Here is a 23,398-nt window from a genome sequence, read left to right as displayed (position 1 = left end):
AATGACAAATACTCTAAGAAACTTATAATATGTCACAAACGATAGGCAAACACAAAGCATCATCACATTGACAACATCTCTAACCACCATCCCCTCAAAAAGCTCTCGAGCAACCTCCATATCGCTGACTCCAACATACCACGCAATCATCAAATTTCAGCTCTAAATATCTCTTTTAGGCATCACATCAAAACACTCCCTTGCAATACCAACTTCCCCATTCTTCACATACCCAGGAAACACATATCAAATTCCACGACACCAAATCCAACTCACACCTCTCATCAAACACCTTCCTCGCATCCCAAATTCTCCTAATCGAAGAATACATATAAATTAGAGAATTCCGCCCAAACAAATCTACTGGAAACCCTCTCTTCACAATCCTAGCATGGCGTTTCTCCCTTCGCAAACCAACCCAAGTTCCGCACAAACCTTAACTAAAAAAGGAAAAAGTATACACTGAACATAGCTTTACATTTTCTGTGGTATACTATAGGCTAGACTACTTACCAAAGCTTGTGAAAATGGACTTTCAAGTTAATAGAAAAACATGACTAAATTCAGCACGCAGCTGACTCTGTCAAACATATTTATAATCATATTTAGTCGAATCAAGGGCCTATATTATGTTATAAACTGATTTGGGGTAGCAGTTATACACTCAACATAATTAATCAATTGCACTTGATAACAAAATGTACATGATAACACAATGTTTACACTTGAGAAATTCGTCTACTATTTGCTAAATTTCAAATCCAATAGTAAACTTACAATTAACAACTATTTACAACAATTCCCGCGTTTATATTTATCAAATCCAACAGTAAACTTACAACAAAAATCAAAATAACTAAATGAGTGAATATAAGAAAGTAAGCTAAACAACTAATTATTATAAGAATGTTCAAGAAAAAAAACATGAGATTACACAAACTATCATTAGTTCAGGAAACCTTTTTTCTATGATTCACATAAAGGTTAACATGTATGAGGTTGGATCCGGTTCAGGGTTTACCGGACATGGAGGCAGATCAGGATTTAGGAATAGTGACTGGTAACTAAGCGCATCGGGAGCTTCCTTCTCTTGAAGAAAGACGACCTTTTATCAGAGAGAGTAGATCGGGCTCGAGCTTCTTTGGAGAGAAAGACTCAATATTGGTTGACTGAGTGAAGGTAAATAGATATTAGTGTTTTAGTGAAGGATGAGAAGAAAAGTGAGGATGAAGAACGGAGTGAGGAAAGTTGGGAGTTTGAGTGCTCGACCAATGAGTTTTGAACAAAATAATTGATCTGCACTCAACAGCCGTTTGATCTTGCTCAAACAGATCTGAGCCGTCCTTTGTGTGTTATTTTGCCTCTTAGTGGGGAAAAAAAATAGTATCGTAGTACAACATACACATAATATAAATACATTGACACATAATGACAAATACTCTAAGAAACTTGTAATATGTCACAAACGATAGGTAAACACAAAGCATTAGCACATTGACAACATCTTTAACCACCACCCCCTCAAAAAGCTCTCGAGCAGCCTCCATATCACCGACTCCAACATACCACGCAATCATCGAATTCCAGCTCTAAATATCTCTTTCAAGCATCACATCAAAAAACTCCCTTACAATACCAACTTCCCCATTCTTCATATACCCAGCAATCATATATTAAATTCCACGACACCAAATCTAACTCACACCTCTCATCAAACACCTTCCTCACATCCCAAATTCTCCTAATCGAAGAATACATATAAATTAGAGAATTCCGCCCAAACAAATCTACTACAAACCCTCTCTTCACAATCCTAGCATGGCGTTTCTCCCTTCGTAAACCAACCCAAGTTCCGCACAAACCTTAACTAAAAAAGGAAAAAGTATACACTAAACATAGCTTTAAATTTTTTGTGGTATACATACTATAGGCTAGACTACTTACCAAACCTTGTGAAAATGCACTTTCAAGTTAATAGAAAAACATGACTAAATTCAGCACGCAGTCAACTCTGTCAAACATATTTATAGTCATATTTAGTCGAATCAGGGGCCTATATTATGTTATAAACTGATTTTGGGTAAAAGTTATAAACTCAGCATAATTAATCAATTGCACTTGATAACACAATGTACATGATAACACAATGTTTACACTTGAGAAATTCATCTACTATTTGCTAAACTTCAAATCCAACAATAAACTTACAATTTACAACTATTTACAACAATTCTCGCGTTTATATTTATCAAATCCAACAGTAAACTTACAACAAAAATCAAAATAACTAAATGAGTGCATATAAGAAAGTAAGCTAAACAACTAATTATTATAAGAATGTTCAAGAAAAAAACATGAGATTACACAAACTATCATTAGTTCAGGAAACTTTTTTTCTATATTTCACATAAAGGTTAACATGTATGAGGTTGGATCCGGTTCAGGGCTCACCGGACATGGAGGCAAATCGGGATTTCCTTATCTTCATTTAGGAATAGTGCGTGACTGGTAACTAAGCGCATGGGGAGCTTCCTTCTCTTGAAGAAAGACGACTTTTTATCAGAGAGAGTAGATTGGGCTCGAGCTTCTTTGGAGAGAAAGATTCAATATTGGTTGACTGAGTGAAGGTAAATAGATATTAGTGTTTTAGTGAAGGATGAGAAGAAAAGTGAGGATGAAGAACGGAGTGAGGAGAGTTGGGAGTTCGAGTGCTCGACCAATGAGTTTTGAACAAAATAATTGATCCACACTCAACAGCCGTTTGATCTTGCTCAAACAGATTTGAGCCGTCCTTTGTGTGTTATTTTGTCTCTTAGTGGGGGAAAAAAACCCTATCTTATTAGATAGATGAGAGGAGGGTTTGAATTATGAGAGGAGGGAATTTCCAAAAGCCAAACAATTGCTAAAAGGGTCTGGGGTTGTCTGTAGGGATAAGAACGTACAGGATAATTAAAATTGGAAGGATAAAGATGGAAGGAAAACTGGCATGGAGGCTCGAGGCACTCAGAAGCAGTGCTCTGATTTAGGGGTGTAATACGGGGTGGGTCGGGTCAACCACGGGTCAAATAGCGATGGGGCGGGGCAGGGCGGGTCTAGGGGATACAAATCCATTGGTCTCCGACGGGGCGGGTTGAAGTGTCATGTCTTAGTACCATCATCCGGCTGTTAGAATTGTCACCTTTACGGGTGGTTTTTTTTAGGTCATTCATTCGGTCGGTGGAAATTATTATTTTATCCCAATTTCACCTAAAAAAACTTTCTAATTCTGCAAGTAATATATTTTCAATTCACAATATAGAGAAAAAAAATGGAATCAATCAATAAAAAATAAACAAAAAAAAAAAAACTTGAACTTGAACCCAAAACTATATCTGCAAATTTGAAACTTCTTTCTCGTGATTTATTTGTAAATTGATTATTTTCCATAACATGATAAAATGAAGATGAGAGCGAGGATCTATGGTACAAAACAATAAAATATAAACTAAAAGAATTTGAAATTAATACAAGGATGAATGATTCATCTTCTCCAAAATTTGAAAGTTGAATTTGAACTTTTGATATTTGCCAAATGTTCAAAATTGAATATTTGAAATTGATATTGAACTCATAAGTTTGTGTTCATATCTCCCAAATTTCTACAAAAGTTAAAAGAAAATATAAACAAAATACAAAAATATTAGAGTTAGAATTTTGAAATTATGCGGGTCAACGGGGTTGGGTAAACGGCTTTTGACACGGTGTGGGTCGGGTGGCTTGATGGGTCGGGTTTGAGCATAGAACCTACACCCATAGCTCGACCGCGTAAAAACGGTGGCGGGGCGGGTTTGTTTTTGGGTCGGTGCGGGTTTGGGTGGCAGGTGAAGACCGGGTATCCTACCGGATGATGGGTCAACGGTTTTTTTTTACACTCCTTACTCTGATTGGATGAAAAGCCCGTACAGCCTAGAGGCTTAGATGGCTAAAATGGACAGCTGTTAAAATCTGCTTAGCTAATTGAGCGGTGGAAGGCTAGCCTCTATGTGGTGGCGGCTAAGCGTGGGCTTAATAGCTTGGGCAGGCCGCTTTAAAGGTGTTTAGATAATATTCCATCTTGTTAGTTGGTACACGTGTAATGTGCTGTTTTAGCCTAATCCACCTACCAGCCTTAAGGGTCTCAACAGTTTCAGCTCCATTGGTCCAACCGGCATCCATATATATATGGCAAAGTTTTTCCCAAAATGAGGTAATAAATATTGAAAGAGTACTATCCCAAAATGATATAACAAAGATCATAAGGATTTTAAAATTAGAACAAATCAGATTTTCTTAACCCGTATATGGCGTGTCACACGTGTCGTGTGTGAAGAGAGATAAAAAAGAATATTCTATTGTTTTTTTCAGTTACTATAAATAACAACAAACAAAATCCTCATTTCCTCATTTTCACATTTACTTAATTTATTTTTTTGGAGAGCAGAGCGGGAAGGAGCGAAAAAAACTTGAAAATAAAATGGCGGAGAAGCAAGAAACGTTGAACAAGGTTGAAGAAGCAGAAGCAGATAATAACAAGCAAACTCATGGTGAACAAATCTCTGTTGAACTTCCTGCACCTCATGGCTGGAAAAAGAAGGTTTTGCAATTTATTTCTCGTTTTGTGTAAAGTTGTTGTGGTTTATTTTTTATATTTTTTTTCTTTGATTTGAGCGTTTTATGTAGCTTTTAAAACTCTGTTGTTCTTGCCTTTGAGAATTATTTTATGACTATTTTCTTGTTTCTTGTTCTTGAATGTTTGTTAGGGTTTTGTGACTAATTTGAATCATTCGATGTTATTTGATATGATTTTGAGACGAATGGTTTTATGCACAATTCCAGCTTACAAGTATGTAGTTTTATGTAGAATAGAATAGTTCTTGGTTCTTGTGTGTTTTAGGTTGAATGACAGAATACCTAATGCTTGAGAAAGGTTTAATTTGTTAAGTTTTGGTTGAATCTGTTTGTAATTTGTCTTCTTGGCTGCAATTTATGTCCAATTAGTAATATTTAGTTGGTTTCTTGAGTAGAAGATGTTAGTTTTAGCTTAATAATGTCATGTTTCGTAACGTACATTTGGCCATTCACATGTATCAGAAAGGTTTCTGTGAGACTGTGAACCTTCTAAAATAGTAACAGTTATGAAACTCATTGTAATCTGGACTTCGAACTGTATGGTTTTAGGAAAGGTTGTTTAGTTGAGCTTTTACTACTGTTATAGTTATTATTTTGGCTGACTGATGTGTGACGAAACTTTAATGTATTTATGGGACACAATGTATAATTTTCTAGGTCAAATTGTTGACTTGCCGTCTTTTCCTAATACCGTCTTTTAGTTTCTCTTTTTATCTATGTAGATTGAAATGTGGATTTCTTTGGTGCACTTTCATTAATAAGCTTCGTTGACAACATAAAAACTCTCTTTTTATCTATATCTATATGACTATATGTAGATTGAAACACGGCTTTCTTTGGTGCACTTTCATTAATAAGCTTCGTGACAACATAAGAACCCAATCGAATGAAATGATATCATTACAAATAAAAAGCATGCCGCTTAATTCTAGTTTGTTTTTAGTAATGACAGTAATGAGTCCTAGGAGCCATTAAAAATTTACAACATTAAACATGGGCTATTGATTGGCTGGAAATACGTAGTTGCTTGATCTTCTTTATTTGGAATAGAGTTATTTCAAGCGTCAACTTGCGGAGGGGTATTTAATGGTTTAGAAAAAATTAGTAACTCAAGTTGTTACGAATGAGATGGAATAGATAGGTTAAACGCTTGGGGTCATGACATGGAGGTCCATCTAGTACACTTACATAAGGACAAATTGGAATGGTAAAGGTGAAAAGTTTACACAGTTTCTTGTCGCTGTTGAATTGAGGGGGCATACAAGAAAAAGAGATTCTACTTTCTCTGAGTTTGATCCAAGTCTTTGTGCTTTTCCTTAATCCTTTTATTCTCATGGTCGTTGTTGGTGTAGTAATCTCTTCCATTACAAGATGGTTTGGTCTTGTAACTTGTTTGCAAGTCTACTGAAGATTGTAGTGGCAAGGTTGAAAAGATTTTGGATTTTTTACAGGGTGGATATATCCTAAGAATGTATAGTTAATAATTGTTGTTTGGTAGTTTTATTACGCTTGCGGTTGTATTAAATAATTCTGTTGGTTATTACGTAAAACTCAAATAGCACAATCTAACATCATAGACTATAGTTCTTTGTTAGCCAGTCATTAAAGAATGTGTTTTTTCCATAATTTGTTCAGCTTTTAGCATGTAAACTGGGCTGTTATCTGTCACCTTGTTTAGTTATAAAATCTATGTGATGCGCCAAGTAATTAACACACATACAACTAGACACAAACCCTTGAAGCTGCTAGCTATTCTTATTTCTTTGTATAGTTTGCTTTTCCTAGTACGAGTAAAAAACTGGTAGGCTGCACCGTAATATGTCGTGCCATAAAAGGAATGAAAGAAACATAACACTAGGAAAACAAATGGATTAGCTGGGAAATTAGTGAAGATGTATGATCCCGCCTCATCCTTGGAGATGACAGGTAGGATGGTTTGAAAAACAGGTATAAAACTAAAAAGCTGATGCTAAAGCCATCAAATTTTTCCGCACCAAAATAACATTTTTAAACTCCTGAACTTTTTTGTTGTTTACAATTAGTTCTTTTCTCGTTATAGTATAATCTATCCTGTTCCAATCAAAGTAAATGGCATGTTGTTGTGACTCTATTTTCTTATCCAAAGACTATATCACTAAGGGAACTATGTCTTATTATCTAAAGTGACTTTTAAATAATATGTATGTCCTTATTGGACTAAATCTGGTGTATCATATATATTTTTATTAAATATGAATTAGATCTTTCTGTTTTGTATTGTCTTATATGTATAACATTACCCCATGACCCTTCCCTTATATCATAGTTATCACTGGTATGGAGGCTAAAATTAAACTTGTTTGAATAATCACTGTTTAGTAACACCTTTTCTTTTCTTCCACCCTCAGGGGAATGTGATCAATGAGTTGACAGTTAACCAAGACTTTACTGGTATTTTCATTGCTTTCGAGAAAAAGTTTGTATTTCCTGTTTTGGTCTTTGTAAGTTGTCCATTTTGTCCGGTCTTCTCATCATAAAGAGTTTTGTTTTACTGAAGGGCTTGATGTTCTTTTTTGAAATTATTTGTAGTTTAGTATTTGACTTTGTTGTGATGCTTGGGTGAAGTGTGTGTAAGGGGTGATGTTCTATCTACGGTTCATGAAAACTACCATCTTTCTGCTCTCAAAGCCTGATATTCTTAAATTGTATGCTTTTGTGTATGTCCTCAAGTAGGATAGTTCTACCTAAGGTGGTGCTGTGCTCACTCATATCCCCATGTATTGTAGAAAAACTGTAGGCTGGGAAATACTAGATCTACATAGTAGATTAAAACACTTGAAACTTATATCCTTCCAAGAAAAAATGGAGACACTGGAAGATAATTAAAAAAAAAAATTGACATTTTGTTCATCGGTTTTGTTTCATTGTCTTTTACCCAGACACTGGAAGAGCAGCAATTTTATTTTTTCATATTATGATTTTTGAATGGCAACCCTAGCATGGGATTAATATCACATACAGTCTGAGTTGTCTTGGATAGAAATTCATACATTGAACTGAAATGAAACTCTCATCCAAAGGTTTGTCGTGTGACTATTATTTGTGTATCTCATGTTGTTTAAATGATGGTGACGTTTATCTTATTCCACTTTTTTTTGCATGCAAAATTTTATGTTATAAGTTTGCTTTAAAGGAGTAGGTGAGAATTTCCTTCCTTTTTGGCCTTTTATTATTATTATTATTTTTTGCATAATCTTTTGAAGTTAGGTCTCACTTTAAATAGGAAACTCACAAAATTCTTTCCAATGAAGTTGGAAATAAAATTTGAAAACCATTATAATAAAAACAAACAACAAGACAGCGAATTGACATTAACTGCCTAATAGACCTTGTTGTACTGGTTCGGATGAGGAGACATGCTAGTCTGCAACTCATTCAGGATATATGCAGATGCTTCTTGGAAAGGTGGGCCTTTGGGTGTCTGGTTATTTGCATTGGTAGACAGTGATCATGTCGTCTTTTGAGCATTTTTGAACTTTTTCGAGTTCACTTCATTGGAATTTGGGTTTTACTTAATTGGATGATTGGAGGGGACTCCTGCTTGTTAAATTCCAACTCTGCCAGTCCTACAAATTTGAGTTAAATTATAAAGTAGAAACACGTAATTTATTATGTGGTTAATATTTTGTACAAAAGGAAATGTATATATCATATGATCGGATTTCGGATTTCACCACTTTTGCAACCCTCAAATATATGAACTACCTTCACTTTAGTACTTTACAGTCTCACTGCATCTAATATGATATGTATGATGTTCTAGACTTGCATTTTTGCATAATTTTCCAGTATTTTTACTGTCCAAACTGGTAAATTGGTTTTCAAGGAAAATATTGGGCAGTTGGTTTGGGTGATTACCATTAAATTATGAAGTAAAGCAAAAAACTTGTCTGCTTTATTAATGTTGGCGCATAACTGTTTTATTTGCAGTTTTGTGGATATAATTGTTCCTTAGTTTTCCCAAGTCGTTAGCCAATACTGCCAATTTCTCTCTGTTCAGTTACATTAATGTGCTCCCTTGCAGTTCATACTACCTAAGAAAGGAGGGACGTCACGAAGGAATGAAATCGTATTCATCTCACCCACTAGTGAGGAGATAAAAAACAAGCGACAGTTGGAGCAGTTCTTGAGAACTCATCCTGGAGGCCCAACATTAGCTGAGTTTGATTGGGGAACTGGTACTCTTTCTCTCCCCCCTCTTTCTGTCCCGTCCCTTGAATTTGCACATAAAGTACAGCAAAGTAACCTGTACAATTGACTGACTCATACAGGTGATACGCCAAGGCGTTCCAGTAGAATAAGTGAAAAGTCAAAGGCCACTGAAACCCCAGAGAAAGAACCACCAAAGAAGCGTGAGAGGAAATCGAGCTCGAAGAAGGGAGCAAAGGAGGAAAAGGAGAGTAATACTGCAGAGGGTGAAGCTCCCAAAGAGGAAGAAGCTCCTGCCACAGCTGCTGAAGATGCCAAAGCATCCGTTGATGTGGAAATGAAAGATGTGGAGGACAGTGCCAAGAATGCAGAGGAAGATGACAAGAATGCAGAGGGCAAGGACAAGAATGCAGAGGAAGAGGACAAGAATGCAGAGGTAGAGGACAAGAAGGCAGAGGGCAAGGACAAGAATGCAGAAGAGGATGTTAAGGAAGAAGTCCTGAGTGGTGGGACCATGGAGCAAGATCCTGTGGAGAAAAAGGAGGAAAAGATTGTGGAGGATAAGTCTGTACCTGCAGTTGAGGAAAGCAGAGTGTCTGAAGAACCTGCAGAGAAAGAGCCAAAGGAGGTAGAAGAGGAGGTATCTGCTGAAGCGCCCAAGGTCGGAGAAGAGGCTTCTGTAAAAGAAGATTTAAAAGTTGGTGAAAGTCTACCAGATGACAGCCAGGCCGATTCCAAGGGTGGGGTCAAAGTGGACGAAAGTGTACCAGATAACAATCAGCCGTCCTCAAAAGAGGAAGTCAAAGTGGTAGAAAGTGTGCCAGAGGACAGCAGCCACAAGGATAGCAAAGAAGAGGCAGAACCCAAGGATAATGAGGGAGAGCGTCAGCCTAAATCTCCAGTTAACTGTTGAACATAAATACTCTTAGGCTTATTTTCCTGTATTCCCTTCATTTTTTTAGTCTTTTTAGTTAGGATTTCTAGCTGGTGATACTGTGGTCTAAGTGCTGTTAGATATCTGGTAGATGTGCACTGTGCTTATCTGCACAATTAGCTTTAGCAGTCATGACCATGTATAATTCACATATGGTCCTACTTGTTGTCGTACAATTTTTTTCTTCTGATGATACTCTTGAAATCGTTTCGCTTAAAATGACTTGCTGTGACCAACTCTGATTACTTGTACAGGGGAAAGTCCAGTATGACAGAATAATAACAATTTAAGTGCTTCATTTCAGAACTCTTAAAAGTTTTCCTGGATGGTATACATGCATACAGGGAACATATGCTTAGACGATCTGGTATGCATTCCCTTAATACTTAGATGATGGTTGTTTCGTCTGGTGAGGTTTGGACTGTGATTTAGGACGATCTAGCTTGTTGGAGGTTTATTTCTTTGTTGCATTAAGTTACATCATTTAACCATGGTCCAGCCTTTGATAGCCCAAAACATCATTGCCAATGTAAAATCAGTTTTTCCAGTGCAAATTAACATGTAGTCAGCTGATCCCCCATTCGATGATTGTGGTTGTTTTTGTTTATGTAGTGGCTGTTGGAGTTTACTTTAGATGCTCATCCATTTGCCGCATTCTCAAGGAATTTTCACTGCTTGTCGACTTGTCGTAGCGCTTGCTGGAAAGGTTAAAAAAAAGAGTAAAGAAGAGTTCAGCATCTTTGCAAGTTGTTTGCGTGAGACCTAAAGAAGTGTAGAACACTTCGCACAAGCAATTTAGCTTTGGTCTGGTGATAGATTTTTATCCTTTTAGAAGCCAGAGTTGGGAAGATTTGAGAAAACATACATAGTGGGGAAGTACAAAAGAAAAAGAACAATACGTTGAATAACAACAAAACCATATGTAATTGAAATGATGCTTGAAAGAGACTCCTAAAGTCATCCACTCAGAGTTTATCTTGATAGCTGAAAGGTGTCACGAATTAATCATTGGCATATAGTTACAAAATGCAGTAATAGCTTCTCATTTATCAATTACTTCAGAATGTACTTCTCATAACAAAGCTTCTCAAAGCTGTTATTAAATGTTTAAGCAACAAATGGATTCTAATCTCTGTATTTACTAGCCAATGCTTTGAACATCAGTTTTATCCTAAATTCCAATATGATACAATACAAAAAAATCTGTTACGGAAAAACGAATTAAGAACCCATGAGGCCATGATCAAGAGGCAACCCTCAGCAGCACATTGGGCATACAAGCAACCCATTCTCATTGCACTGTGGGCACTGAACTGACAAGCCATCATCACTCCCATCTGGACTAATTTTACGACTTCCATTGCAATTATAACATAATATGAAGTGCATCCCTCCACACCCGTCACACGGACTGGTGGACTGATCCCTCGGCAATCCTTCTAATAACTGCAACAACTTCCCTTGCTCATGCAATGTCACAACAGTGTCTGCACCACCAATATATCTCCCCTTAATGAAAAGCCTTGGAGGTACTACTCTACTATCAAGGATTCTCCACATTTCTTCCCTGTACTCCAAATGCATCGATACATCTCTTTCGTGGAACAAAATCTTAAAACTATCCAACAGAAACCGAATACTCTGACAATCCTCAAACGTTTTCCTAATGCCTCGAAGACTAGTGGTGTAAAGTATCACCAACTCACTTCCTCCTGGTGGACATTTCTCTTCAAATTCCAATAAAGGGTCTTCATCTAATCGACGGGCTTTCAAAGGAGGTCCCTCTTCCTCAACTTCTTCCACTTTCTTTTCCTCAATTCTAGCTTCCCTCAAAGCTTCAAGTAGTATAATATGCTCCATTCTCGCCTTATCAAACGCAGCTAACAAATTCGGATCAAACAAACTTCCTGCACTCAAATCCGGCCTCCGAAAAGACGACACATCAACTCCCACTATCTCTGAGTTATCCTTCAAAGATGTTGAATCAACTCGGTGAAAAGACGATGGGGCACACGAAAGATCGTTTTCAGATTCTGATAAGGTTGGGTTCTTGAACTTTTCCTTATCATCAGGTACTAAAAAGGGGTCCTTCAACTTTTTCAATAAGGGCCCAATGTTTTCTTTATTCTCTCCTTCCCCAAACTCCATTTCTTCATCTTCAAGATCTTTAATCAGTTCCGCAATGTCGACATCGAGATTCTTAACTTGAACACTTCTATGATCTTCTTGGTTTCTGTAATTTGATGAATCCTGTAAAATTACACTATTGGTATTCAAAGGTGAAGAAGAAGAAGAAGAAGAAGGATCTAGAAAGCCATTAAATGCATTGATGTGAAGAACTCTGGCTTGCTTTAAAACACCTACTGGTTTGATTGATTTCAGTTTCTTGAGAAATTTTCCTTTCACTCCTTTCATTTCTTAGCTTTACAGCTATTGATAATGATCTTTTAAAGAACCCAGTTGAAGGAATGAGGTGATGGCAATTGGGTTGTGTTCAGGTAACAGTGATTTGTGTGTGTATCAGAAAGAGAGAGAGGTTGGTTTGTGTTGCAAAAGGTGTGTGTGTGTGTGTTGAGGTTTCAACGGCTAGAAAGCTGTATCGCATTTTTTAAATTTAAAAAACAAATGATTTTCCAGCTTCCGCAAAAGTGATGGGGGGGGGAAAAAGTCGTTTTGAGGTCCAGCCCAATAACTGACTTGAAAACACACATACGGATTCCTTGTACTAGAGTAACTTGGCTATGCTCCTTGTTTCTTTTCACATTTTTCTGTATTTTGGGTTTTATTGTTTTTTAGTTTAGGACTACAGAGTACAGACCAGTGAAAATTTCAACTCTGATATGTGCAGAAGTTTCTGAAATCTTGGTAATAGATCAGGCCATTGAAATATGAGAGTCCTAAACTTAATCATCCAGTACAATCAGAATGTATGAGTAAGTGGGGGTAAGCATAATGCATTGTCTGCCTTTGGAGTGGGCCTATTGTTGATCTTGTCCTGTTTTTGTTTGTTGTTTCCTCTCAAAATTATTGAGAGTAGGGTCGGAGGCTTGGAGCTAAGATGCCCATTCATGTGTAGTCTGCTACTAATATGGTGCAATGTGGGATTTCTGCCCCCTGATTTTGACTATATAGTTTGTGTGCCATGTGATGATGACCTTAAAATCTTATCTAATTCATGCAAATTCAACTATCCAAGCGATTCAATAGTGCACACTTATTCTCTAACTTCTGTTAGATATTCACTCTATCGGCCTAGAGCCACCACAACTTTTGGACTGGTCCCTTTTCAGCAGCCACTTCATACCTGTCCCAGAGGCTAACATCACTCACCAACTCTTAAGGGTAAACTTATTATCATGGAGTCATCACCGGTTCTTGAGAAACTAGGCCTGAAAGTTATTGTCACTCAAACATGATTAATATTGCTGCCTAATGGTTGTGGAGAAATATTTTGCCCATAGGTATGAGCCCTATAGACCCCCCCTATAGTGCTCAAAGGCACGACACCTGTACAAAAACGTCAGCAAAACATTACAATACCAAATGAGTTTCCCTCCTCTTTTTACCCACGTTCCCTCCATGAACTACTCTAGGTGTACACAAGGCAGAAAAATGTTTTATGTGTTAGAAGAAAAATAAGAAAAAAAAAAGGGGTAATGGTTCTTCCTTTCCTCATTATCTCGGTCTCATTCACCTCACCTGCCCGGCCAATCCATAAATCAATTCATCAGCCCCTTCAAGACGCCGGACTCAAAGGCAGGCCAACGGGACAAAGACAAACATACAACGATTAGGCTAAATTATACCCAGAAGAAATATACGAAACAAAGGGATAATGATTAATCACATTTAGCTCAACTAGTGTTCAACGAAGTTTGACAGTACTTATATTGATCGCATGGCATTGATTCAATAATAAGGATATTCTTTTGATGATACTGAAATCATGCGAAATTGCAAAAGCCATATCTGTTCTTGTTTTGGTATCATTCTATTGTAGAAAAACACTTTTCTTTAAACGAATGTAACACCCATTACAAGGAATCTAACTACAATATCCAAACAAATAAAATTATTCTATTGTCAGTCCTTTCCCTTGTCACTTTATCAGCAAGCAAATGAAAATCCAAATAATATATGATATATCTTCATTTATGCAATACGTGCAACAGAGATGTAAAAGTTAACATAACCTACAGTCCTACACACAATGCGCCATATTTGAGGTCTACATTTGAAATCAGAGCACAGGCCGGAGAAATTCAAACTTTCTTCCTCCATAATCTCCTGAAACTTAAGCTCAATGAAAGAGCCAACAGGTGACTTAACACACTATAACAATCATTTCTAGTGGGCCCTTAGTCCTGACCACATCATACGTAACTCAAACATGTGTTTCATTGAGCTGATAATCCATGCTGAATTTCCACTCCGACTATCTTCACTGCCGAATGTGATTGCAGTCCACAAACTGAACGAGTAGAAAACATTCCTCATCACTTACTATTCGGATGTGCTCGACAATGAATTAAGGTCGAATAACATATTCCACTCTACAAACTCACCAACTTCACAAATTCTACTTGACAAAAGCCGAAATGCGGACTCAGTTCTGTCTCTTCGAGATAGTGCTAGGTTAGCCAAACAATGAAACTTGCCCAAGTATTTCTCTGTGATTATGTTAGAGATAAGAAGATAGGTCGACAAATCCATTATCTGGTGCCTGCTAACACTTTTCAAGCGACAATCTCTCCATTTGGAAAAAGTTAAGAATTTCAATATACACGCATACAAAATACATATGTACTTCCAGATAACCTGCAAAAATAATTTCACCGGAAATGCCGATGAGTAACCACTTAGATGATGTTATATAACACAGGAAAAAGAAATGGAAAAAAAGAAAACACTGAGATGATGTGAATTTCAGCTTCAGGGCAGGCTCTAGGGAGAGCAGTCAGCTTTGCAGAATAGTAACTCGTAGTGGTTGCCGAACATAGGCATAATATTCGTACTGGTTCTAATAATTATCTTCTCCTAAGCCTTTGAGTTCCTCAGCATAAACCTCACGAGCTCAATAAGATTCTCTAGTTTTTTAAGGTCATTATCAACATCACTATATGGATGATAATTTGAGAGTAATTCATATATCTTAACAGTCTTGAGGTTCTGCAACAGGGAAGAGAACTCAAGCTCCTTTGATCTCCAATAATCCCTTTTATCAAAATCATACTTGCACTTAAAATCATCGTCAAGCTGCAATTAAAAAGAAAACCAGTTCACTTACATACAGATTTAATTGGAACAAAAGTAATATTACCAGAGGCAACAAAATACAATGCAAAACACATCATCTTATTCCCCAACGTTTAGAAACATTTGAAGACTGTTGTTATCCATGCCATTTAGTTCCATATAAAGAAAAGAATGATAACAAAAGACACACAAATGATGATTGACAGGCAAAATAAAGTTCGGATTAATGAGCTTCCACTTTGCCCCTTTCAAATGAATGTCATCCTCAATGAAGGTGCAGACTCCAAGCTTAATACAACACCCTCTACACAGTAAACATGCAGTTGAAATAGGATAGAGCCTAAAGGCAAGATGCCAAGTGATACTGTACATAATCTATGTTCTACTGCTTAATACTTCTAAAACATGGCATTGCCTGACCTCAACTTATTTCAAAAGAAAAATGAAAAAGACCTTACCACTGATAATTCCTTCCTATCTGGAAGAAGTTCTATGTTAAGAGTCTCAAGCTTGGAAGGATTCTTCAGCAAGTATGCAATCCCTGGGAGTTCCCACTTTGTTATTTTAGCCTCTAGTGCAAGACATTTAGCATTTATAGGCCATGGTGCAAGCATCTGGACCTCCCTCATTGACAAAAGCTGAGAACAGTGGCAGAATAAGTTGACTCAAGAGATAGATAAATTCTGATACTTAAGCTCAGGAAAGCATTCTGGATTGCTTACCTGAATAAAAGCACTATAGATTTTAAGTTCTTGAACATGACAGAGATCACCAAGAATCTTCACTGAGTCTGCTGACTCATCTTGCTCACAGTAATCATAACCGCTTACATCAGTTGGATCAACAAAGCCAGCATACTTGATAGATGACAAGTTTTTAATACAATAAGATGACCTCGTCAAGAAATAACCCAATTCAAGTGAAATCACATTTGGAGCATAAACTCTCATCTCAGTACCATTCAGATCCTCTCGTCCACATTCATATATCTTCAAGGACTTAAGGTGCTCGTTTTCAACGTATATATCTAGATCACTAGACTGATTGCAGCCTAAAAGAGACAATTCTTCAAGCAATGGACAATTAGAAATGAGATGCCTAAATGTGTCTGGAGATAAGGCAACCCATTCCAGTAAAAGTGTTTTGAGTGAGGTCAGATGCACCATAGCAGGAAACTTGATATCACAATAACGCAGTGACAAGTTGGTACTTGACCTACACTTACAAATTGAATGAGGCAACTCATAGAGAGAAGATGCACTTAAGATCAAGATCCTCCACATTACGTCTAACTCCAAAAGAGATCCATGACTCAAGTGAATCACCATCATCGGTAACGTCCCAAATATAAAGAGTTTTTAACTGTGGACCTCGTAAGGGAATATTGAACTATTGACAAAGGGAGGCAATCCATTGTCGTCACCAATATAGAAATCTAAACATGAAATTGACGTCCACAAATATCTCCATCGCGTTGACAGTGTACTTGTCCTAATTACATCTGGCATCTTCAAGAAAGAGAAGATATACAGAAGCAAGCAATCGGGCAAAGAACTAATCCGATCACAAGTAATAGAGGATTTTTTGTACCGGTTCATATTCCATAGTGGGTAGTCATAAGTCTCGTCTTCTTCCTACCCTAGGAGTAAACAAGCCAGAGAAATGTACCGGTTAGCTGTCAGTCGACGAAGAGAGCAGCAGTAAGAAAATCAGAGCTAGCAGACAATAAGCAGCTGCAAAGAAAGCATAGGGGAAGCCGGGAAGGAAAGCAGCGATTAGAAAAGAAGAGCCAGTTGACTAAGTTACAGTTCCTTAAGCACTAGAGACCAAAGATTGTTATCCATATCCAGTAGATACGATGGTGACAGTACGAGTACCAACAGTAGCATATCAAAGTATAGATACTATATAAGTTTTACGTGTTAGAAGAATAAGACGGGAAAAAAAAAATACATAATGGTTACTACGCTCATCACATTTAGATCAAGTGACCTCATTTCTATAGATCAAGTGGTACTGGTTCAAATTTCGATCTTTTGATTACACTGAAATCATGGCGCGCAAGATATAAGCCATTTCAAAATTTTGAAGCCAATTAAATTTGACTCATTGCCATCACAAAATTTTAACCACGGTGTCCAAACAAACACAACATTGTTGTATTTTTTTTATCAAATGAAATCGTAATCAGTTATCCAACACAAGAGTAAAACAAAACCCACGAACGAGGAAAGTGTAATGACAAGTGGTCTAACCAAGTCTACGGAAGTGGAAGTAAGGGACATGGCTGGCCCCTCGGTTTGAAGGTCTAAATCTTAAATCAAAGAAAATGGACTCTGAAACTCGAAAGCAATCAAACAGTCCATATTATGCCATTCAACTACACAATTAGTCGGTCGGGACAACTCTTCAGAGTTGATATATACTGGGATAAGGAAAATTAAAGTTAAGCTAAACAGAAGAGAAACTCGTACCACTGAATGTCTTATTAGCACCATTAATAACATTCCATAAAGCAGACAGCCAAACTGCCACATTTCAGCATCTGCATATTGGCCAAGAATCACACAACACAATATACCTCTCCTATTTCACGAAACATGAAGTTTTCATGTTAACTTTGATAAGAAAAAACAGTGAGAATTTATTATTTTTTCTAGAAGACTTGTTTCAAAACCATTTGAAAAAACATGTTCATTGAAATCACTGCACTGTTTTTCGGTGAGAGAGACTTGAAAAAGTTAAAAAAATGGGCGGAGCCCCTTCACCGGTGAGGGGTCGTGTTTCCCCTGCCACGTCACCCACCGCCCCATTGGGGAGTGGGGTTTCCACTCGAGTGACCCGAGACCTCGGCATCTGTTTCTGGTATCAAACTTATTAAATACGTAATAAACACTGTATAAAAAGACGATGTGGGACTAAAACATGTTTTTTTTTATAACTGGCAAAATATAATTCCAATCTCTAATTCACCTTTCTTCAACATTGTCGATTCACTATTGAATAATCACGCTTTGCGAAATCTCCATTCTCGAATTTGAGGATCAACAAATCTCCATCCTCAATTTGGGTGGAATCGCCAGAGAGAGTGAGAGTGGAGGTCTCTTTTTTTTTCTTTTTTTTTTCTGTTTTTGAGAAATGGGGACGAGGGTGGAGGAAATCTGGTTTTGGGCTTTTCTTATTTCCTTTGGGCTTTTCTTATTTGGTTGTGGACTTTTTTTTTGTTTTAACGCAAAAATTGTTTTCAAACGAGGCGACTTTTGTGATTGAAAATGGCGCGAACACGCGTCTTTTATGGTGTCTTAGATTAGATCCGAAGATTAACTAATGTAGATAAGCCTTCCATTTTGGAAATACCATTATGGCTCCCAATGCAACGCAATCCTAAAAGGGAAGCATGCAAACTAAATTAGTCACGCAAACTATGACGAACATTATTCTCTGTTCTTGTTTATCAATAAAGAAAAGGCTATCAAGGTAGCATACTTGAAATCCTGTCATATTAGTCAAACGATTGCGCTGTAAACTAATCTTCCTGATGCATTTCAGCCCGCACAAGTTAACTGTTCGTATACGATTCCGTCCAAGCCACAGCTCTTGTAAATTTGTTAAATTGTGCAAGTTCTCCATTACCTGGGAAAGGATAGAATTCAACATGGAGCTGTAAGGGTAAATTCAAATCTTTCTGTTCCAAACTAGATGAATTAAAATCTTGAGAGTCTCAACAAACAAATTAAAATCAAAAGTAATGTTTACCCTTAATCTGTTGGAACCAAGTTCAAGAATATGCAGATTGTACAAGTGATCAAGCTCCTCCATCTTTGTCACTTCATTCTTAGAAACATAGAGTTCTTTGAGGGTGCTTGAGACCTTTGAGACACCATTTAAGGACGATATCTCGTTGTAAGATACACCAAACACCAGGAGACTTTTGAAAATGCTGACATCAGGCATTTTCATTAGTTTGTTATCCCTGAACACTAGTTCCTGCAGAAAAAGCAGTCTCAATTAGAAATGCAACTACTACAGAAGAATGAAGCCATTCACTTTGCATACTAGTGGTGAAACGAGCCAAAATGTAACATCATATACGAATCACAATGTTTATTTTCAGAATAAAATAGCAATTCCTAGTCAATTAACACTCGTAAATAGTAAGTTTGTCCTAAAAGTTTTACATGCTTTGCTGTGTATATATCGACCAGCCTGATGAGTGAGATAATGAAACCTATTCCCACATTAAATAACTTCATAAATGTATTATATAGGTATACAACAGAAAGCGCCATAAACATAAACTGAGAACACGCTCGAAAGTGTCAAAGAGACAATATCAGCCCTTCTAATTCATTTTCACCAAATTGCAACACCACACATGTGAACTCATTTTCACAATGCATCAACATTATTTACCTTTTAAAAGAATGCACACTACCAGATATGCATTCAATGAAGAGCTCCACTTTCTAAGGACCTCTTGTTTACCCATCTTGAAAGACAGAACAGGATCATCGTGAGTGAATCCCTAGAACAAACTGTTGGACACTCTAATACAATGCCACATTCACAGGGATACATTTACTAGCTGTAATCGGAGAGCCTTGCTACAAACTTGCTCTTATTATGATTCATAATCGTTAATAGAGATAAAAACAAAAATCAAACAAAACACAAACAAATGAACAAAGTTCACGAGGCTAAGTCACAGTACTAATTTATAAAATTCTTGGTGAAAATACAGTATATTAGAAAGGACAAACCTGTACAAGCCTCATAAGTGTATCACGAACTTTATCTCTTGTAATGCCTAGTCCATTAATTGGAGTAGTTGGCGTGGAAGAAGATGTTGATGGTATCATATATGTAGACAAAGGAGGTTGCATATGAAATACTGACGGCTTTACAAGATTAGTGACACGGTTGCTAATGATGCTTGTCTCAGAAAAATTGGGGAAGGGCAATGATGGTCCAGACCTAGGCGAAGGTGCATATGGTAATTCCAGGGCTGGTACAGTGGTGGGTACATTTGGTGAACGGAATGACGGAGGGATTACTGCAGGAGGTTGGTATTGTCCAGGGTTTGCTGCATTCGAAGCGTTTGTTATACTGGTAGCTGTCTGCAAAAACATGACCACAAGAAAAGTCAGGGAGCCATAGAGGTCACAGAGTAAAACAGAGAAATTACCAATGACAGGCAGCTATACACAATATGGTTGACAATAACGATGACGATCATAAAGTTTTCAAGCAAACCTCAAGGTAAAATGACACAGCAATTTGTTTCTAACACCGTCTCATAAAACAAAAAATATATATATAATATATATATATATAAAGAAAAGAAGAAGATGGGGATAGGTATTAAGATCATTTACATTAAAAAAATTTAAGAAAAGAAGAATCCTCCAGAGAGTTTCGCTATGTTAGGTTCAGTTGAATTTGAAGATGGTGATTCCAGCAGGACCTCCATCACATTTTTCCCGACTGTTTCCGATTCCTCAAAATCGCTGCCAAGAAATATTAGTATGTAAAAGCAGATGAGATTCGTTAAATATTTGGTCCACGTATCAAAAAGAGTTGAATTAAGAAAACTAATACACAAGTCTCCACCTTAGCAACCTAAAGCGTGGGACAAGGATGCCGCTTTTGAGCACTCAAGTCAGCTGTCCCGCTTTTTAATTCAAAACGTGTACAAAGCGCATTACCAAAATTTATGAGCTCTCCCATTTTACAAAACGTTTTGCTGTTCTCATGCTCTTAGGTGTCATCACATGTCTTAATTTAGCAGACTATTAATACCAGACCACATGGTTTATTGGTTTTGATGCAAAAGTCATTACTTTTTGAGAATGTCAAGCAACAAAATGTTTGATCAACACGGCAAGCACTCAACTAACAATGAATTTACGATTTAAAAGTTGAGTTTGACTAATGAGTATACTACAACTAGGGCCATCTACAACACTAGAATTTTCACTTAAATCATTACATTTCTTATTAAAAAAATAAAAGAAAAATACAACAAGTAAAACCTCTTTAAGTATTCCTTTTGATTTTTCTCCAAATAATGTGTTGTATATATACACTTTTATATACACACATGCATGCTCTAAGAGCGCTCTGAATAAAGGTAAAATTTTATGTAAAAGCTTTTTAGCCACGCTTTCGTGCGCTTACGCATTGCATTTTGGTTGAGAAGGTCTCCACCCATATTAACTACATACAACTGTTCAAACAGTAGGATAACATAGACCAAAACAGGATATCCACATTAGTAGATGCTAAGAATATGGACTTAAACCCAACATTAGTAGATGCTAAGAACTGGCTTAGTTGAATATAAGCACCTTATATCTTGAATATGATGACTAAAATCTTGAAATATTACTAAAATGCATAACACCATCTCTAATCACCTTACATGAGCCACTCAACTTATGGAGAACCAGCTTACCACCTTTTGATAGGTACTTGCCTTTTCAAGATGCTAACTTCCACTTACATCTCTCCATCACCAGTTCCAAATAGATTTAGATCTCTACCCACCACCCAAGGTTAACTCAACAAGCTTTCCTCGTTAAGGAGGAGAAACCATTTATACTGACTGATGATATGTTCTTTTATTCTTTTGAGAACATAAACTATATCATGTATTCCAATAGAAAGGTTCAAACAACAAAAACTAAAAAGACCAGCTAAGAACATGAGTCGTATACGAATACTACAAATTAGTTGATGAGCATGTTGAAGTGGCAGAATCTAATATTACCTCTTAGTTGATTTTACTTCCAGCTTTGGAGGGACCTTTAAGTAGGCACTGAGTATCCTGAAAGAAGAAACATACGACTTAAAGACTTGGTTAAAAGAGGAATCACTGGGTGGATTCCATATCATTCAACATTTTCACCATCAGATGAATTGTAAAACCATATCCCATTAACACTTGGCCGGGCAGCATTCTAACATGACCGGCTGTGATCAATATCTCTTCAATTGATGGGTCGATTCCAATATATTCTTTGAGACTTCACCTCGACACCGTCACAAGGACCTGCAAGTGTGCACTTTTGGAATGCCAGAATATGCGTCCCATACCAGAAGCAAGCAATTTCCCATCAAACTTATTAAACTGGTAATGGAGTTTGAATGACCTGCATAAAACAAATGGAGGTTTACAAAAAAAAACCAGTTGCCACCAATGTTTCGATTGTAGGACAGGATTGGATCTGTGCCCATACAAACAGAAAGCAAAAAACCAGAGACTTGAAAAAGTAAAAAAAATGGGTGGAGCCCCTTCACCGAGAAGGGGGTGGTAGTGCCTCGATGACAGGGGGGGTTCAGCCTCAGTGAGGGGTCGTGTTTCCCCTGCCATGTCCTCAGCAGGAAGTGGGGTGGTGGGTGGAAGGTGCCTCGTGGGCATCTGTTTCTGGTATCAAACTTATTAAATACGTAATAAACACTGTATAAAAAGACGATGTGGGACTAAAACATGTTTTTTTTTATAACTGCCAAAATATAATTCCAATCTCTAATTCACCTTTCTTCTCCATTGTCGATTCACTATTGAATAATCACGCTTTGCGAAATCTCCATTCTCGAATTTGAGGATCAACAAATCTCCATCCTCAATTTGGGTGGAATCGCCAGAGAGAGTGAGAGTGGAGGTCTCTTTTTTTTTTTTTTTTTTTTTTTTTTGAGAAATGGGGACGAGGGCGGAGGAAATCTGGTTTTGGGCTTTTCTTATTTCCTTTGGGCTTTTCTTATTTGGTTGTGGGCGTTTCTTTGTTTTAACGCAAAAATTGTTTTCAAACGAGGCGACTTTTGTGATTGAAAATGGCGCGAACACGAGTCTTTTATGGTGTCTTAGATTATCCATTTTACACCTCCACTAGGCTGCACTTTTGGATTTTACATCCCACTCCACTCTAGTATACGGTATGAATAATTATTACATACTTGAATGTCTCCAATGGAGAAAATATACAAATTTCGATATTAGAAACTCGTACGTCATTCAAAATAACATCTTAGCTAAATAAGGGGGCACTCTCCATTTGGATTTCCGTCCCATAAAATTTCCACCAAATAATTATGCAGATTGATCTCATTTCTTTTTCTTGAGAAACAAGAGTACCAACTTAATCTAGTCACTAGCTTGATGATTAGAAGTTCAATATGAAATCACGAAAAAATTATCTTACTACTATAAAGAGAATGGCACGATGAATAGTGCCGGTTTCGTTTTACGCCCAACTATTTTCTCTTTTAACAATCATATATTGAAAGGGTCACATGTAAATAATCTATCCTACGAAGGGTAAAAAAGTAATTTTGCTGAATTTGGATTCTTAACATTTCATACACTTCCACTTT

The 23,398-nt window shown here is 37.1% G+C and overlaps 3 protein-coding genes across 24 annotated transcripts; 1 reads left to right on the top strand and 2 right to left on the bottom strand.

Moving 5' to 3' along the window:
* The first annotated feature begins 4,416 nt into the window (after positions 1 to 4,416).
* LOC147485854 (uncharacterized) lies at positions 4,417 to 10,077 on the top strand. Its single transcript, XM_086570822.1, has 3 exons — positions 4,417 to 4,612; positions 8,711 to 8,864; positions 8,958 to 10,077. Exons 1-3 carry the CDS (start codon positions 4,493 to 4,495, stop codon positions 9,746 to 9,748), a joined length of 1,065 nt encoding a protein of 354 aa, XP_086426948.1. The 5' UTR covers positions 4,417 to 4,492; the 3' UTR covers positions 9,749 to 10,077.
* A 719-nt stretch (positions 10,078 to 10,796) lies between these two features.
* LOC147485853 (uncharacterized) lies at positions 10,797 to 12,673 on the bottom strand. Its single transcript, XM_086570821.1, has one exon. It carries the CDS (start codon positions 12,182 to 12,184, stop codon positions 11,027 to 11,029), a length of 1,158 nt encoding a protein of 385 aa, XP_086426947.1. The 5' UTR covers positions 12,185 to 12,673; the 3' UTR covers positions 10,797 to 11,026.
* A 1,215-nt stretch (positions 12,674 to 13,888) lies between these two features.
* LOC147485852 (F-box/LRR-repeat protein At5g02910-like) lies at positions 13,889 to 22,931 on the bottom strand. Of its 22 annotated transcripts, XM_086570920.1 has the most exons (12): positions 22,563 to 22,806; positions 21,990 to 22,176; positions 21,795 to 21,851; positions 20,401 to 20,532; positions 19,786 to 20,142; positions 18,782 to 19,012; positions 18,512 to 18,658; positions 17,999 to 18,409; positions 17,500 to 17,611; positions 15,748 to 16,758; positions 15,484 to 15,663; positions 13,889 to 15,025 (listed from the first exon to the last, which is right to left on the bottom strand). In XM_086570920.1, exons 10-12 carry the CDS (start codon positions 16,354 to 16,356, stop codon positions 14,807 to 14,809), a joined length of 1,008 nt encoding a protein of 335 aa, XP_086427046.1. In that variant the 5' UTR covers positions 16,357 to 16,758; positions 17,500 to 17,611; positions 17,999 to 18,409; positions 18,512 to 18,658; positions 18,782 to 19,012; positions 19,786 to 20,142; positions 20,401 to 20,532; positions 21,795 to 21,851; positions 21,990 to 22,176; positions 22,563 to 22,806; the 3' UTR covers positions 13,889 to 14,806. The 22 variants fall into 22 exon arrangements, 12 of the variants coding, with proteins under 12 accessions (XP_086427046.1, XP_086427047.1, XP_086427049.1 ...); XM_086570921.1 differs by lacking the exons at positions 21,795 to 21,851; positions 21,990 to 22,176; positions 22,563 to 22,806 and having other exon boundaries at positions 17,500 to 17,570; positions 20,401 to 20,547; XM_086570923.1 differs by lacking the exons at positions 19,786 to 20,142; positions 20,401 to 20,532; positions 21,795 to 21,851; positions 21,990 to 22,176; positions 22,563 to 22,806 and adding an exon at positions 19,439 to 19,753 and having other exon boundaries at positions 17,500 to 17,570.
* Between the last annotated feature and the right edge of the window lie 467 nt (positions 22,932 to 23,398).

The sequence above is a fragment of the Coptis chinensis genome, chromosome 7 (genome assembly GCF_015680905.1).
Source record: "Coptis chinensis isolate HL-2020 chromosome 7, ASM1568090v1, whole genome shotgun sequence".
Taxonomy (NCBI): domain Eukaryota; kingdom Viridiplantae; phylum Streptophyta; class Magnoliopsida; order Ranunculales; family Ranunculaceae; genus Coptis; species Coptis chinensis.
Note: the sequence above shows the minus strand (reverse complement) of the source record. Positions and strands in the feature narration are given on the sequence as shown.

Excerpts from the sequence above, each read along its gene's own strand:
- LOC147485854 (XM_086570822.1), top strand. The coding sequence starts at position 4,493 with ATGGCGGAGAAGCAAGAAACGTTGAACAAGGTTGAAGAAGCAGAAGCA. Across the intron at positions 4,613-8,710 it reads CTCATGGCTGGAAAAAGAAG|TTCATACTACCTAAGAAAGG; the intron begins GTTTTGCAATTT and ends GCTCCCTTGCAG. Across the intron at positions 8,865-8,957 it reads TGAGTTTGATTGGGGAACTG|GTGATACGCCAAGGCGTTCC; the intron begins GTACTCTTTCTC and ends TGACTCATACAG.
- LOC147485853 (XM_086570821.1), bottom strand. The coding sequence starts at position 12,184 with ATGAAAGGAGTGAAAGGAAAATTTCTCAAGAAACTGAAATCAATCAAA.
- LOC147485852 (XM_086570919.1), bottom strand. The coding sequence starts at position 22,901 with ATGGATAATCTAAGACACCATAAAAGACTCGTGTTCGCGCCATTTTCA. Across the intron at positions 20,143-22,562 it reads ATCGACAATGGAGAAGAAAG|ACAGCTACCAGTATAACAAA; the intron begins GTGAATTAGAGA and ends ATGTTTTTGCAG. Across the intron at positions 18,659-18,781 it reads TTGGTTCCAACAGATTAAGG|GTAATGGAGAACTTGCACAA; the intron begins GTAAACATTACT and ends ATCCTTTCCCAG.